Below are 17,262 nucleotides of genomic sequence, written 5' to 3'. Positions count from 1 at the left end.
TGTTATTTTTCTGTCTTCTCTTTCTTCTGCCCTGTAATCTATCGGGCCTTTTCTTTCCCTCTTCCCCTGCCGAGAAGCAGGTCAGCGAAGAAATTACGGCAAACATCTCGGCTTTCTGTTCTAGTAAAGAGCCTTCTCTCTCTCTCTGGTTTAGATGTGCCATGGAATGTGCAGCAGAACACAGGGGGTCCAAGAGCAAAGGGAAGGAACTCGGTGCAGATACGGTCTGTTGAATTTCTGTGGGGTACAGAAGGGGGGTTTCCCTCAGAGGTTGCCGTCAGAGAAACTGCAGGCGATAGGGTGCTGCCTTGGCAGGAGTCGTTGCTTAGGGTCCCAAAGTGAACGCGGCATCCTTGCAACCCCGCCACATCGTTGGTGGCAATGGCAAAGCTGGAGGAGGCCCGGTTCAGAAACACCTGCACTCCGCGGGGTAAACCAGAAAACAGAAAATCACGATGGAGGGGAAAGTGCCGAGCATGTCTGCGACGCTCCCTGTCAGAACCAAAGTGGGCTGCTCTGGCAATACTCTCCCCCGGCTGACGGCGATACGACGAACATGCCTCGCTCGCCAGCCTGTGGGCACTTTTGTTACCGGCAAGCCCTACATGGCCAGGGATCCACCGTACTGCAACAGCTGTGTGGGAGACCTGGTGCAGGGAGCAGCAGTAATGTTTAATGCAGTGTGCGGCGGAGTGTCTACATGGAATGCCAATAAGGAAACATAGGGCCTCGGCACAGTCCGTGAACGCGTACACACGGTGGTAAGTGCGCTGAGTGCATGCCTGGGGGACGCAACATGCAAGGCATGGGCCTTGCTGAATAGCACGCAGCCCAAGGTTCGCGCCGTCTGGAACAGAGTCGATGATGCAGGCTCCAATGCTGTATTCACTGCTGCTGGCTGCCACAGCTGCAAGTGCCACAGCACTCGTGCGAGGTTGCCAGGAGGTATCCATGTACACACGTAATGCCTGAAAGTCGGTAACTTGCACCAGTGTGGCACGCTGCGCTGCACGAGTGGCACGAGCCTGTTTGCGGGGTGCTGGTCAGCACCCTGTAATCAGCGTGTCCTCTCAAGGGTGAACGTGCGGATGGATGAGTGGCTCGTGTGTCCAGTGGCGACGGTCGTTGGTGCCTGCCATGCGCGCACATATGTATCCGCAAGCGTGGGCGAGCCAGCATAGCAACAGAGCTCTTCCACACGAGTGTGACAGGGAAGGCCAGTAATAGCCCTCAGAGCCTCCCGATACAAGACATCTAGTTGGTAAAGTTGGTGCTTCGTGAGATCGCAACACATGGCCCCGCAGGCCGCTCTGGAAACCAGTTCTGCCTGCCCCAGGCGTTGAGAGATATCCTGCGAAGCACTGCCGAAGGTGCCAGAGATGCATTATGTTTCAGCTGTCTCAGCCACCCTTGAGCTCAGCCGTTTTCATGAAACGGTACACCCAGTATGCGAATTCAGCCGTCAGGAGCTGGCTGGAGGGCATGCCATGAATACGTTCTCAGTTAGTGGCATTGCCGCGTACAGCTAAGTAATTCGTTTTCGTTACTGACACCTCCATGCCAGTGGGAATCAGGAGGGCCGTAAATGTGTCCAACGCATGTTGCAAGCCCTGTACGGCAGTGTCAGTCGTGGGGTGATGTTGGCCTCCATCCAGATTGTCACGTCGTCAGCATAAGCTGTGACGTGAACCCCTGTGATGGCAGCAGCGCCTTTGATTAGCTTGGCCATTACGATGTTGAATAGGATTGGGGACGTTAAGGCACCCTGGGGTGCTCCACAAGTGTTCTTGAAATGCGGCCTATTCACACGTACTTCAAATGTTCGGTCTGCCAGGAAGGCTCGTACAAAGTTCCCCACTCTTTTACCTGGGTAAGCCTCACAAAGGGATTCTAGTATCGCCTGGTGGGAGACAGTGTCGAAGGCCTTGCGAAGATCTACAGCCGCCAAGATGTGGGGTCCATGATGCCGTGTGCACCAGAGTACCCGCCGCGACATTGGTTCTGTATCCAGTCTCTTCTTCCGAGTAATGGGTAAGTCATGTACCTAGTCCCCATCGTTCAAGTAATTTGCACAATGTCGACATCAAGGGATGGGTTGTAGATTAGACGGCTCGGTTGGGACTTTCCCAGGCTTGGGAATGGGTGTAACGACAGCAAGCTTGAAAGATTCTGGCAGCTGTCCACAGGCCCAAATTGAATTCAATGTTTCCAGTAGGTCATAGTCTCTAGTTTGGTTATCTAAATTCCGCAGCATAGAACAAGTCACGCCATCTTTGCCAGGGACACTGCACACGTTTACTTGTTCTAGTGCAGTCAGTAGGAACGAAGGACACCTCAAGGGGGTCTTTTTCCAGTGGTGCCACTGGTGAACGGTGATTTGGAGCAATTTTTTCATCAGAAAATTATTAATTTTGGAGCAATTTGGAGCACCTAAATGACAGTTTTGGAGCCCCTTGGAGCAACTAAACATCAACGGTGGCTGTGTCCAAAGCATCTCTCAACACCAGTATTGTCCAGTAATTGGCGTGGAGGTCGCCTAACAGTGTCAGAGCAGATGGAAGGCGCTTCAAAGTGTTTGCACACATGCCATTAGAAATGAACTGCACTGCTGCAGAATAATGGTCTTCTTGTCCTTGCTAGGGGAGACTTTTCCAAGGAGCCACTGAAATTGCTTCCCAGTTGGCAGGCTCGAACATGCATTAAAATAGCTTTCACAATCGGCTCTCCCAATAGCCCAGAAATAGCAAAATACCCAATGAAAAAAAAAATTCCCGCCAACCACAAGAGCAATTAGCCCAATTTGGCTATTTATAGTCCAGCCTGCATCCCTGGAATAAAGCATTGGGATTTCTTTTTTTACATATTTCGAAACAGCCGCTAGATGTCGCCACAAGTTTGATGCAAATAAATCCCGAGTATACTCCACCCAATTGCAAAACAGAAGCAAAACATCATTTGCAAGGTATTCAGTTCCTTTCTGGTGCGGATAAAAGCCACCATGCAAGATAATAGAGTTTTAGCATAGCGGGTACCGTCCGCTGACGCTATGGCGGCGGGTGGCGGGGCCCCACTGGGCAAGTGCAAATTTGTTCCTGTAGGGTGGATTAGTTCCGCGGGCCGGCCTTCGCCATGCCCGCGCATTGGCTCTGCTGAATCAGTAGTATTAACTCTATGCCACAGAGGGACAACCTCCTCACCCTCCCGCATGCTCCTACGCAATTGGGTCCCGGCAACCCACCGCCATAGCGTGAGCCTCCGGTGCCGCTTTGCTAAACTAAAACTCTCTAACGATTACTGAAACCCAAGCCGTCCTTGGGGTTTTGGGTTTGCATTTAGCGCGCACGCTATTTTGCTGAAATAGCGGGCGCCCCAAAGCTGGAGTTTGCGTTCTTGCGTCGCTCTCGCAGCCAGCGAGACTGCGCGTGACCATGGCTGAAGCGAAACCTGCGGCTCGTCACCCGATCAACTACGACGATCGCTAGGAATGGATAAAGCAGGTAATCGTGAAGCGTTTTCTGCCTTCAGAACAGTCCGCGCACACGCCGACCGCGCCTGCCAGCTCAGCACGCTCAGCGGCTCGAACCGGCGCAGACCACGGTAGCAACCGCTTGTCGCTGCTCTTCCGAATCAATCTGATCGCTAAAAAGAAGTTCCACGTGCGAAAAAGTAGCTGTTAGTGTGATGAAAAATTGTGCTAGGGCTTGTTGTCAGGGCTTATTTTAAAAGCGGCGATCAGATATCTGCCGTGATGCTAAGCCTACGCTGACCAGCCGCGGACGTTCAGCGAACTTCAGCGATCCGACCGATCGCCGCGGCGCGCGGTGCGCGGAGCGGCCGAGAGATGGCGCTACCTGCGCGGAAGCATCGAAACAGGCAATGCAGATGTCTTGGTCACCGATCGCTCAAACGGCAGTTATAGCTGAAATACACTTCCACATGCGAGAAAGGGGATGACAGTGTGGTGAAAAGTTGTGTTACGGATTGTCATTCGCAGTTGCACAGATAGCGGCGATCAAATTTCCGCCACGACGCTAAGCCTAAAGTTCCCATCACCCGAGCCGAGCTGAGCAACGCAAGCCGGTTGCGGGCTGTCGGGGACTGCACTCGAAAAGCACGGACTCCGTAAAGGGGCCTGCGCCTATTAGGGTAGCGAAGAAGATGCGACGACCGGCCACGTCGGGACGAGGGTCATAACAAACCCCCGCCCACTGCAGGATCGATGTGAATAAAGTCCTTTCCAGTCCAGTCCAGTCCAGGGCGCCCCTCTTCTAAAACTCTCCGCGCGCGAGCGCCTTGCGTTTGGGTTCCCCTAACTTCTTGGGGGCCCCCAACGCCGCCTTCCCCTATTCTAAAACTCTCTAATAGTGTGAGTAGCATGTTAGGGAGTAGCTATGCAGGTTGTTAGGGCGCCTGGATGGCCTTGGATACACAGCGCTCTCCGCCGAACGGAGAGGCGGCAGGGGAGGGCGCGCGTTGGAGAGCGCGTGCGCCATGCGGGTTTCGCGAGCAGGCAACTTTCGCCGCTGCAAAGTTGGGGGTGCGAGGATTATGCGAGGAACCAAAAAATTCAAGTTTTGGTGGCTCACATTAGGGGTGCGAGGATTACGCGAGTGCGAGGATTACGCGAGTAAATACGGTATTCATTGCCTTTATACATTTTATTTTGAGTAGCTTTATATGTGGAATAAATGACAGCTTTTCATCTAGCACACTCTCTAAAAATTTGTGTTCTTTCTTCACAGGCACAGCCACTCCACTGAGCTGGACGGTGGGCTCAGGGTGAATACCACGCCTCTTGGAAAATAAGACACACGTGCTCTTTTGAGGATTTAGCTTAAAGCCATTTTCGTCAGCCCATTTTACAAGCCTGTTTGTGGCAAGTTGTAACTGCCGTTCACAGATAGACAGGTTACGGGACCGGAAACTGATATGAACATCATCCACGTAAATGGAGTAAAAAATGGTGCGGGGCAGAGCTTTTCCAAGTGTGTTCATCTTAGCTATAAAAAGTGTGAAACTAAGTACTCCACCCTGAGGAACGCCATTTTCTTGCATATACAGCGCAGATACTGCAGCCCTGACCCTCACTCTGAATGTTCGTTCAGACAAGTAGCTTTCAAGGGCATTAAGCATATTCCCACAAATACCAAAAGGTCCCACAGGATGCCGTAGCGCCAGGCAGTGTCATATGCTTTTTCTAGATAAAAAAAATATGAACATACAAAACTGTTAACAAAGGCATTTTTCACATAGGATTCAAAAACGACAAGTTGGTCTGTTGTTGACCTGCCCGACCGAAAACCTGCCTGGCAGCTGTCAAGAATACCATTGTATTCCAGGAAGTATAGTAACCTTCTGTTGATCATTTTTTCGAACAGCTTGCACAAGCAGCTGGTCAGGGCGATTGGATGATAACTTGAAACACAGGATGCATCCTTTCCCTCTTTCAGCAGTGGCACAACAATAGCCTGTTTCCATGCCTCAGGAAAGTGCCCAGCACGCCATATTCTGTTAAATAAAAACAGGAGAGTATTGATTGTGTCTGTATGAAGGTGTCTGATCATGCCATACGTAATGTTATCTGCACCTGGTGCCGAAGACTTGCAACCAGCCAACGCAGTCATGAGCTCGTGAAGGGAGAATGGAGAGTTATAGGAGTCATTTGATTGCTTGTGGTCACGTATGGACTTCCGCTCAGCTGACTTTTTGTAGTGTATAAATGTGCTTGTGTAATGTGAAGAGCTTGAGACGTGTTCGAAGTGTTGTGCCAACGCGTTTGCCTGGTCCTCTAGGGTGCCACCAGTGGTGTTAACAAGGGGTAAATTATATGTCCTTTGTCCGTTAAGTTTTCTTATCCTGTTCCAAACCTTTCTTGTATCGGTGAAAGAATTTATTAAAGTTAAGAAGGACCTCCAGCTATTGTTTTTGGCCTGACGGCGAATGCGCCTTCCCATGGCTTTGGTGCGCTTGAACGCTACAAGGTTGTCCGCAGTGGGGTACCTGCGAAGAATGCCCCACGCCTTGTTCTGTGCCTGGCGTGCTTGTCAACACTCTTCATTCCACCAGGGCCGCCTTAGGTTACTTGTGTTACCAGAAGTCTGGGGAAGGAAGTTCTCTGCAGCGTCAAGGATATGTGCCGTGACAAGGCTACAAGCTTCATCAATACCCAAGGGTTCTATGGAACTGTGTGCGAGTTGAGATTTCTGCTTAAATTTCTTTGGCTCAACCACCAGGATGCCCTTTTCCTAGGACACGGCAAAGCCACGCACAGCCGAGGGCGTGGGTGGGTCCAACCCACATGGGCTCGGGGTCCGCGGTGTCGCCACTACCGTCACCTTGAAACGCAAGGTGCCCCTGCGAGGGTTACATTGAAATAACGTTTTGGTTACGTTCAATTAACGTTTTGGTTACGTTTTTGTTCTGGCCAAAAATATCGTTTTTCTTTTCGTTTTTAGTTTCCCGTCTTCGTTCTGTTCTGACACACTGTGGCTATGGAAGTTGCTTTGTTGGCTAACTGCACCTTCAGAAGCAAGAAAAGTTGTGCAGACTGGTGAAGAAAAGGTTCAAAAAAGAAAAAGGTTGGCACGAAGTGGCAATGCGGTGTAAAAGATTGGAATTTATCTCCGTCAGGGTCTGTCGTATGAAGTGGGCCACGTGCACCCGAGCGTCGCATCATCCGGGTTTTTCATGCACTGTTTCTACTAGGAGTTTGCCGGGACCGCAGTGATTCATCGCAAGATGCGGGTCGTCGTAAGTCCGGGGGACGTATCAGCGGGGTTCACCGCATAACTTTTTCAACACAATGCAAAAGTTGTCTGTTGCCCAACACCCAAGTACAGCACCAGGTACTCTGTAAAGGAGCTACTGCCCGCTGTCTTCATGTTGTTACGGCTTTTGAGCACCGACTCTCCCATTCACCAAGAGTCAAACGTTTTCCCGCCCTTCGCGCTCGTTGGGTCTGGGGGAACCCTGTCTTTGCACGGGACCTTTCTCAGCCACGGCCGCTGAAAAGTGCACTTCCCAGGATTGACGGACTTCAACTATGTCCACAACCACCACTTGGACGTAAAATCAGACGAGATGCAGCAAACAAGCAAGGAGCAGAATGAACAGGCTACGGTGGAAGAAAGATGCTGGATGTCAGAACCCAGATTTCACTGCATTGTATCACGACACTGATTGCACTCAGAGGTTCTTGCACCTAATGCTGCCTCATGCTTATTAAAGAAAGTCCACTCAATGTATGGTAATTTTTCATACTACACTAAAACTTGATTGCTACATTTTTGTTTACATAAATAAAACCTAAATTCAATGACAACAAACGCTTTAAATTCTTGTGAAAAGACAGAGCCACTGATTACGGCCATGAACAAATCAAGGGTTTTCAAGGACCACCAAAATTCCAGTACTTTCAAGGCCTTGAAAATGACACTCGTAAATTTGAGGGTCTTCAAGGTTTTCAAGGACCTGTGTGAACCCTGTTTAAAAGAGGGGTTTTGAGTATACCATGCACCCCAGTGTAAATGCAGGGAATCAGGGTGCACTGTCCACTGGAGCTACCCCGGCACACAGCAAGGTCGCAGAGCTCCCTGCCTGGTAGACAGACTAGGAGCCCACCCTCCCCCCCAGCAACTCGCTGCCACGGCAGGTCACAGCGTGGGGGCTCGGAGTGGCGGGGCAGCATCAGACTCACTCGTTTCCGGCGGTTGTCCGGCCCCCGTGACGGGCGGCTCCTCGTGTTTCCCGCATGCAGCCAGGGGGGTCTCTTGGGCGCCCGCCGCCTGCTCCCCGCCCTCGTGGCCCTCCTGAGGTCCCCGTGGGCTGTCTCGCAGCGCTGCCAGCAGCAGCGGGTTCTCCGGGGGCTCCTCCAGCCCCGGCGGGGGCTCCTTCATCGCGTCCCCGCCAGCACTGGGCGGTGCGCCGGGCAAGGCGGCCTGCGGCGCGGCCAGCTTACCACTGTGGTAGTGCTTGAGGTGCGAAGCCAGCAGGGGCCCCTTGCGGAAGCTCTTGTGGCACCCGTCGAAGTGGCACTTGAAGTGGTTGTGGTCCTCCTCGATGATGAACTCCTTGGGGGCAACTGGAGGAGGGCGACAGCGAGAGAGGGCACTGCCCGCCTGCACTGCAGCAGCCGCCATGCACACATGCACAGCACTCGGGTGAAACCCCGCAGGGGAACGAGAGGTTGCAGCCCACAGAAAATGGAAACCTTTGCAGGAGACGCAAGGGGATGGGTGTACCCCCTTCAGCTTGCACAGACTGTCTGTCAAACTTGCACACAAGCCGGGCAGCAAGTGCCTGCGCATACAGCTAGTTGGCCCCTTCTCAAAGCTGGGTCACCGGTAAAGCAAGCGTTCTCTGTCCTCCCAGTGCGGACAAAAGCTTAGCCCAAGACAGAAAAGCACAGCAGAAGCTGAGAGGCTCTTCTGTTTTGTGGCCCCCATCTTTGGCACACAGAGGGCAGGGTGGAAAGTGCCCGCCAGCAGCCTCCCCAATTTCTAGAGGTTTAAAACTAAACCTTTTGGCAGAATTCCTAGCCCCACAGGCAGGTCATTTATTGTACGGTTCAGGCTGAGGTGAGACACACCGTTCAGAGTTTTTTACAAGCCGATGCCATTTGTGTGCACCTAATAGATGCGCCTTCCGTGGAAGTACCAGCGTGTCCTGCAATTTCAAGACCACACAATTTCACAACTGTGTGCATGGCCAAATCCTGCCTTCTATGCCGAACACAACAAGAGCCTCAAAACCTGTTTGCTCAATTCAGCATTTTATGCCAGGTGACAGGAAAGCTTGCAGTGCCACCTTACAAACCAGTGAAGGCATGTGCACACGCGTCACGCATGCACCTGCACATGTACAGCCACCCAAAATTTTTTCAGAAGTTTAGTTCAACAGAATTTCCGGCTGGCTTGCGCAGACACTGCTCAAGCCCTGGCTGGCTAAGCAAAACTCTCTCTATTCTGAAGTGTGCTGCTCCTGTGGGCTTGTAGACTACTAGGTGGTACAGAGGACAGTGCAAAGAAAAAAAAAAAGGCTTACTTCGTCTGCCATCTGGCGTATACTGCGCAGACGCTGACGCCTCTATGCCTTGGTGGGTTAAAAAAGAAAAAAGGGGAAAAAAAAAATCAGTTAGGGAGCACTTAAGTGGATAAAACATAACACCCACACATACACAACTCCAAACCAGCTGTCCATGCTTCTCATTATCACCTTCTTATGTGCATACAGTGAAAATTTCGTGCCTTTTGATCCCAGGAGGAATGAAAACTTTTTCTTACTGAGAAAAGCCACTTTTCCTAGATGGCGTAAAAAAGAAGCCCCTCTTCAAAACTGTGCCCCCCCCCCATATCATGCATAGAATCTACTTTGTTTCAGTAAAACTTCACATGAGATTTTTAATTGAAAGAAATCGATTTAACATGTAATAAGGCCAGTTGTGCATTTTGTACAACATTTAGCATGAACACAAGCCTCCATAATTTGGCTAGAATGGACCTCTCCCGGGGTATGTCGCACGGAAGCTGTGACGTCATGGCAAACGCGCGTGATCACTGCGGCCAGATGCATGGTTGGCCAAACATTCAGACCGACACGCGGCGCAGGTGCAGTGCGGCAGCCTAGGACGTGCGCAGTGGTTTCTCGCTGTGTGTTGGCTTCCCGATGCCGGTGGGCTGTTGTGCCCTTGGTTGCAGAAATTGTGCCAGGAGAAGCAGCGGCACCACGCTCTTTCGCAAACCCCAAAAGTGAAATTCGGGGGGTATTGCGGACGTGTGCCATGCATCGTAGAAACTGGCAGCCTGTTCTTGCTCATAGTGACTTCTGCTGTTTTTTGAAATGCAGGCACACACTGGCCGTCCACGCCGATTAGGTGCCATCAAGAGATGTTTACCCATCAAGCACAAGCAGAAATTTTTGCCCGCTGAAAGATATGGTGGTATTAAGGGGGAACACTGCTCTTTAAAAAACTTTAATTTTTAAGCAAGCTCTGTGAAACCTGTCAGCCTTGCTGCTTTTCCCCCACTGATTTCAAATATGGCGTTATTTTTTGAGCAAGTCAATTAGTTCCCGAGATATATTTTAGAGATAATAAGTCATTTTTGGAGGAACAATAGACAAAATAGTGTTAGTCATACCACTGTAATCTTTACATTTTCCAACTCTATGAACCCTGGTGAGTGCAATAAGAGAATCGGTTTCTTGATGCACCACTTGGAACTAATTTTACAGCTCATTAATTGGGCACATGTGTCTTTGGGACCGAAAAATTGCCCCAAAAAGCATCTTCTTAGGTATCAATTTTTTATTGATTTGCGCAGTTTTTCCTCTCAAAATTCCATACGTGGAGCAGTACCAGGTACTTATAAAAGCCATAGAGGCAAGATTTCATAAAAAAAAAAGGGCCCATCTCCCCGCGAGGGGGACTCGAGTAAATGCGTCGCATAGGGGGTGGGTGTATTGCGTTAGCGTTTAGTGTTTGGGGAGTTGGTGGTAGTGAATGCGTTGTATCAGCAGCTTGTTGACGTAGTTTGAATGAGTCAAGGATATAAGGCGCGTTCATAGGCTTTGATTCTGTGTTGGCTTTGTGGGGCAGTGGGAAGAGCACCATGTACCTTGCGTTCCGCCCGCAGGGTCGTGGGATCGAAACCAGGCGCCGGTAAGTATTATTTTTTTATATAGTGTAGGGGGAGGGGTGCGGACCTGTTGTTGAGAGCGAGGAGGGTAGCATGATGCGGGAGAGGAGGAGTGTGGGAGAGGGCGCACCTGGAACGGCTGTTGCGGACGCCGAGGCACGCCGACAACGCCGGGTGACATCGTGAGTTAAAGAAATGCTCTACATTTAAAAAAATAACTTTTTTCATAATGCCCCACTTTTTCACCACGAGCGGTATCGCAGTGATACGAAATTCTCAAGAGGTATATCCCAACATGTAGTGCAGCTAGGAAGATAATTTCTTTTGCACTGTGAAGCTGAATGTTTAAACCATGCGATGTGGGAAGCAGATTTTGCGTTTTCTATTTCAGTAGTTGTTTAATTAGCATTTTTTTAGCAGGAGTGGTTCAAACCTAGAAGTTAGAATTGATGTAAACGTGTATGTGATTGCAAAACAAAAAATCTGCTTCCCACATTTCGGTCTCCACAACTTGTGGTATCTATTCAGGCCTCACTGGTAATTTTTTGGGTAGTTTTTTTCCTATCATTCTCAAGAACAATCAGGGAAAATTTTAAACTCTGAAACTAGTTACCTCACATCAAAACTAATTAGATATTTGAAATCAGCTAGAAAAACTGAACAAGACCATGAAGTTTCGTAAAAATTGGTTGGAAAGCAAACAAAAAGTTTCTAAGACCAGTGCGCCCCTTTAAACTTTGGTGGTACCAGTGGCAAGGAACCATTTTGAATTCCAATTTCAAATACCACAGTTTAATGAGCTGTAAAATTAGTTTCAAGCGGCGCATCAAGAAACCGATTCTCTTACTGCACTCACCAGGGTTCAGAGTGTTGGAAAATATAAAGATTACAGTACTATGACAAACACTATTTTGTCTTTTGCAGGGGTGAGACAGCAGAATCAAATTTTGGAGCAGTTTTTGGAGCAGGAAAATCTCGATTTGGGAGCAGAAGACCCTTGATTTGGAGCAGAACATTTATTATGCCCCATTAGGAGCCTAAAAAATCGACATTTGGCAACTCGGGAAGAAAAAGTGCACTTTTTAATCGGTTTCGAACGTGCATAACACTGAAACAGCCTTTCAATAAAGTTTTTTTCTACCAGAGTATCACAAGGTACGAACTGCACTACACTTTGCAAACCACTTTTAGATCTTGGCCTCTATGCAGTTAGCGTGGAGATCATTTGAAAATATCGAATTGAAAAACTAAGCAATCGTACGGCATTTATTTACTGCAGAGCGACGGCAAAAAGTTGCGCAAAAGGAGGTGCCAGTCGTCGCACCCCTCTAGCACTCCCTTTTCAATCCCCAAGGTGCACGTTCACTAAGATTGCAATTTGAGCAACGTTGGTGTGTTTAGCCACCTCCCTTTTGGCATTAAATTTCACTTCAGATAGATGGACCATTATTACTAGCGTGCAATAATAGCCCGCCCCGCCATCCGACACTGCTGGAAAATTTTGCGGTGAGGTAGCCTGCGTCGCCACTTCTGCAGCGTCGATCGTCCCCTTCCCACCGCTCGCACCGCAATGAGTCCGAAATTTCACTTCAAGCGCGCACCGTGCCTCATACTCAAGGCCGAAACACGACAAATTCGCTGGCACCACATTGTTTTTGATGAACTCCAGTCTTTCTAGTCGCGCAACTTCCCACAACAGATCAAACGACTAAATGTAAACCCAGCCACCCGCATATCCAAAACCACGGTAGAAGTCGGCAAAGAGCACTATGCCTGAACCACGAGCAACTGCTTCGCCCCATGGCCATGTTTTCCAATCTTCACCACACTGAGATGGCTGCGCCCAGTAATGTCGTCACGGAGATACGGTGCTCCGAAAATTGCAATTTTTTCATCAACTTGCACAAGTCGTTTGCCGCCTCAGTACACATAAGTATTGTTTCTAGAGGACTTTGCAATGGTTTTCGATGGGAAAACTTTAAAAACATAGAATACAACATGTGCAACCCGACATTGCGACTTTCGAAAAACTACCTCGGGGACAATTTTATGCGGTTTTTTTATTGAATGATCAACCAATTAAAGCTTTACAAACAGCATCACATTGGGGATGCTGGAAAAGTATGCCGTCAGTAGGCATTTTTCCCCACTGAAAATAACGGGTGCATTAAAATCCTTGGCTGTCATACCGTTATGGAGCAGTCTGGCGCAATTTTCGAAATTTTCAAGCCTTTGGAGCAGCCTGGCACAGGAAAACAAATTTTCATCAAAAGTGCGCAATATGCGCAGCTGTCTCACCTCTGCTATTGTTCCTCCAAAAATGACTATCTCTAATTAGCTCGGGAACTAATTGACTTACTCAAAAAATAATGCCATATTTGAAATCAGTAAAGAAAAAGCAGCAATACTGACAAGTTTCACAGAGTTTACTTAAAAATTTAAAGGAATAGTTTTAAGAGCCATGACCCCCATTAAAGGGACACTGAAGTGATATGTAAAAATTGCGGGATTACTAGCGCAAATTGTAGTCCGGAGTCCCCAGGCCATGTTTCGACCAGTCTAGGCGCGTTTACGCGATTTTATTTAGTAGAAAAACTAATTCGAAAATGCTGTCCTCCTCTCTTTACGCTCGCCCATTTTCTGTGGCGTTTTCGTGTGACGTCAGGAGGGGATGAGCTGGCAATTGGCTGCGCTACTGCACGGCTCCCCGGCCTTCAGACAGAGTCAGTCAGTCGGCCCAGCGTTTCGTCCGCCGGCCGCCGGCGGGTCGTCGCAATCAAGGAGGTTAAAAAAAATTGCTTGGTCGCAATTCGTTCGCTTAGTTGAAACGAAGCCAGGATACGTTTGTGAATGGAAGAATGTGCCTTTCTTTACTTGGTTTGTTTGTACACTGTATCTAGCTCCAAGTCAAGGTCGCTTCACACAAGCGCTCCACAAGCGCACATGCGACGCTTCGCTGACTGGTACGCCAGTAGGAAAATATAAGGCCTCTTGAAGGCGGGAGAAGAGTCAGCGAAGTCAATATAGGTACTAAGGAAATAAAATCAACTGATATTTTTACCGTACAGCATAAAATTAGGGCGCCGGAAGCACTTTTTTGCGCTGGGCGAACAAGCACAGCGGTCAGCAGCACGACTACGCATCTGCGAACGCTTTTACGTCTACGAAATGCAATTGCTAGACTTGAGCTACTGTGGAAACTCGGGCGACGCTTACTGCACGAGCGTAGTACAACAAATAGTCACCTAAGCTGCTTGAAATGCCAAAACTAAATAAAAGTGTAAACCGGTTGTACAATATATACCCTATATTAGCAAGGCCTTCGCATCCCGCTCCGTGGCTCAGTGGTCTGGGGTGCTAGGTATGTCACCGCAAGTGTTTTGCAAGTCACGAGTTCGAATCCCCGCGGGTACGTGCTTTTTTTTTTGTAAGTTAACTTTTTTGTTTTCCGCCGATGTTTTCTATATTGAGTTCACCTTTTTTTGGGCCGCAACGTTCATGGCTACACGAACTAGTTCACAAAACGCGCGCAGGCTGGCACTGGCGCGCTAGCGAGTTCTGGTTGGTGTGCTGTTGCCATAAGCACCGACTGCTTGCAGGCAGTGGGCACAGGCCAGAATGAACAGACCCTTGGCCTGGTGCGAACACGCTTTTTACGATACAGGCATGAGGGAGGCAAGCTCCAAATATGGGGGAAAAGCGCATGACATTTGGGCGTCTGCGGGTACGCGGAGGGCGTTCATGCACTGCGTAGATCTCGGCTAGTGAATGCTACGACTACAAGCCGTCCTGGGAGGCTTATCTTGTGCATTTTACAGCCGACAACATGGCAGAAGTGCAGTACGATGATTACTGAGATATTGAGAATGCCCATCCAACAACGCCATTGGTTATGTTTTACAGAACCGAAACCGAAACTTGTTTGATTGCTAACCTTGGGCATCGTCCAATCACGGCGCCCCTCCTCCCAACGTCACAGCCTTAGTTGGTGCGGCCGCCGCAAACCGCACATGGTAGTTTTTCTTCTTTTGCGCTTTGTAAAATAATTACCGATTTGTCAACCGGATAAACGATGAAAAGTGTGCTAATTTGAGCCAGTCTACGCAGTGCAAGCAAAAACGGGAGCTTGACAAATTCACTTCAGTGTCCCTTTAAACATTCAATGCACATAGTAGACGGGAGATTTTTGTCGTGCGAAATATTTTAATATTTTGACAAAGTAGAAGACAGTATTATAAAAACGCCAATGACTAACCTGCACAGGTGAGGCGAACAAATGTTTCAACAAGCAATCCGCAATTTCCACCCATCGCCAGATTGGCCGACTAGTTGTTGCATAGGGGGAAGTAGAAACCTGCCTTGTCAGTGCAATAAATTTATTGGCGGTTACTGGTCAATTATTATGTTGCGAGAACAAGGTGAAAGAGATTCTTGCTAAGCCCGCACTGAGCATTGTGCCTATTCGCCGTGAGATGGGCCACTCACGCGTCCGTGTTGCTACTTGAAAATAAAAGTTTCCAGCAAGAGTGAATGCATGCTCCGCCACAGTTGCACATCAGTGGGGGGGCCATGGCCCACTCCCCTCCTCGCCTCCGAATTTTTCAATCCTTGGGGGAAGGGGGGAACGAAGGACAGACTTGGACTATTATGAAATGATGACTACCTGCAATTCATTTTGTGTCGCGACCTAAACAGCGACCATAGCGGTTGTTACGTGCGGTCTCACCACGATCAACACTTTCGAAATTTCCCTTGGGGAAAAATGAACACAGCAATCGGTAACTTATGCACGACACGAGACCGTGTCAATATTTTTTATTCACAAATATTCTGGCTTTGGTTTTTATCATTTTTGTTTTGTTGCTGTTCTTTTTTTAACTTTTTCCTGCCTTCATCCTTTCCTTGTTCTCCATCGATACAAAATTGTGGGCACGCCACTGTCTGTGGGCCATGCAAGAAGACCAAGAGCAGGCGGAACACACAGCGCTCGGCGTAAGCGAACCTCGAAAGCAAACAAGAATGGGCTTCTTCCCCTGGTATGCAGCCGGCATCGAACACCTCAAAAACATTTTTGGAACATGTTGCAAGAGCTTTCAGAATGACCCTGTTTAGGCTGTTCCCTTCATGCGCTGATTCAGGGTGTCTAGCAAATCGTCTAATTCAATTTCCCTGACTTTTCCATGTTTTCCATATGACAATTTTAAACGAAATTCCCTGACCTATACAACAGGCGCCATTCTGTGGAAATGGTCCGTGAAGCATATAAAAAGCGTAGGAAAACACATTCAATCATTGGGAAAAACTCATTTGTTGCAAGTGCTTTAACTCTCACAATGCACTTTGATTAACTCTAGTTTGTTCAGTTTGAGGTTTGCTTGCCTTCAGTTACGGCTTCAGAGTTTATTTCATCTTGCGGGATAGAAGCTTCAAGTTGCGCTTCAGCGAGCACCTTTTGCTTTTTTTCTTGATTGTCCTGGCTCGACATGCAACGTGAACCACATAGTGCGTTTTTGCACGCGATTTGGGCGCGTCGGCGTTGCGCATGCGATTTTTTCACGCCCGTGTCGACGATTCGCGCAAGCGGCAGCGAATTCTGCCTTGCTCAGAAAATGACGTGCCTCGCGCGCGGCAGTGGGAGGAGCCTGACGACTCGCGCCAATGGAGAGCCGCGCGCCTCATGGCGGCAGTTTCGAAGCTCTCGAGACAGCCGGCTGGCTCTGCCAGAGATGTTTGTTTAGGTAGGCTTACCACCCCCGCAGGTATTGCATGCGCGCTTTCACTAGCGGCGCGGATGATGTTTTATAGTACCATTTTTCGCCCACATTATAAGCTCCTTTACCTCACAAGCAACTTCGTGCGTGTCTTGAGTAGCATTTTAGAGAGCGTTTAGAAGCGGCCGCTCGAACTCCCTTCACCACTTCGCGGTCGAAGCCGCCGCCATGTTGCCGCCGCCGGCAGCACCGCGCGTAGCGTGCGGGTGGTGCGAGTGGTTCTGTGCCAGCGTCAGCGCGCCTGTGACGTGCGCGGCGCGTTTTCGCGAGCAGAAAACGCCCCATGCGGTTCACGCTAAACCTTATCATGTTCCTTTTTGATTATGTAACTCTGGCTCCTGATGTCACAAGAAAGAAGTTCTTGGAAGATTAGCTCCCAAAAAGCGGTGCCTTTTAAAATTCGCTGAAAAGAAAAAAAGCGCGTTGTGCGTGCGATTTGGGCACCACTACATCGTCCCTCTGCGCAAGTGCACCAAGCAACCTAAGCCACCTGCGAGCTGCGTGAGCCGCACGGCGAGTTTCTGCACGCGATTCGTGCGCGGTATTTTCATGGCCGCGTCGACAATTTTGTGCCTGAGGTGGCTCCTTTCCTGCACAAGCAAGTGCGTTTGACCCTTAAGTAGCATTTTAAAAAGCGGTTAAAAGCGGTCGTTGGAGCTACCGAACTACTCCGCGGCCGGTGCTGCCGCCATGTTGCCGGCGCCTGCCGCCCGGGTGGTTTCCGCGGCGGCGTCAGCGCGCCTCAGGCGTGCGCGGCACGTTTTCGCTTGCAAAAAAACCAGAAAACGTTTCATGCGATGCACGCTTTCGTCGCGCGCGAACGTGTTGCGTTCGGTAACTTCTCGGGGGCCTCCAAC

General features: G+C 49.4%; 1 protein-coding gene across 4 annotated transcripts in view; it reads right to left on the bottom strand.

Moving 5' to 3' along the window:
* Positions 1–17,262, bottom strand: part of LOC144170866 (PHD finger protein 20-like) — a 137,551-nt gene that overhangs the window by 85,012 nt on the left and 35,277 nt on the right. For 3 of the 4 annotated variants that reach the window (XM_077700897.1, XM_077700895.1, XM_077700894.1), the window contains exons 9-10: positions 9,043–9,090; positions 7,697–8,080 (exon numbers count right to left, since the gene is read on the bottom strand). In XM_077700897.1, the coding sequence (XP_077557023.1) occupies positions 7,697–8,080; positions 9,043–9,090 (432 nt within the window). The remainder of the gene's footprint in view (positions 1–7,696; positions 8,081–9,042; positions 9,091–17,262) is intronic. The other variant, XM_077700896.1, reaches the window with a different exon arrangement.

This window comes from Haemaphysalis longicornis, unplaced genomic scaffold (genome assembly GCF_048455015.1).
Source record: "Haemaphysalis longicornis isolate Haplotype H1 unplaced genomic scaffold, Haemaphysalis longicornis Haplotype H1 scaffold_2, whole genome shotgun sequence".
Lineage (NCBI taxonomy): Eukaryota > Metazoa > Arthropoda > Arachnida > Ixodida > Ixodidae > Haemaphysalis > Haemaphysalis longicornis.
Note: the sequence above shows the minus strand (reverse complement) of the source record. Positions and strands in the feature narration are given on the sequence as shown.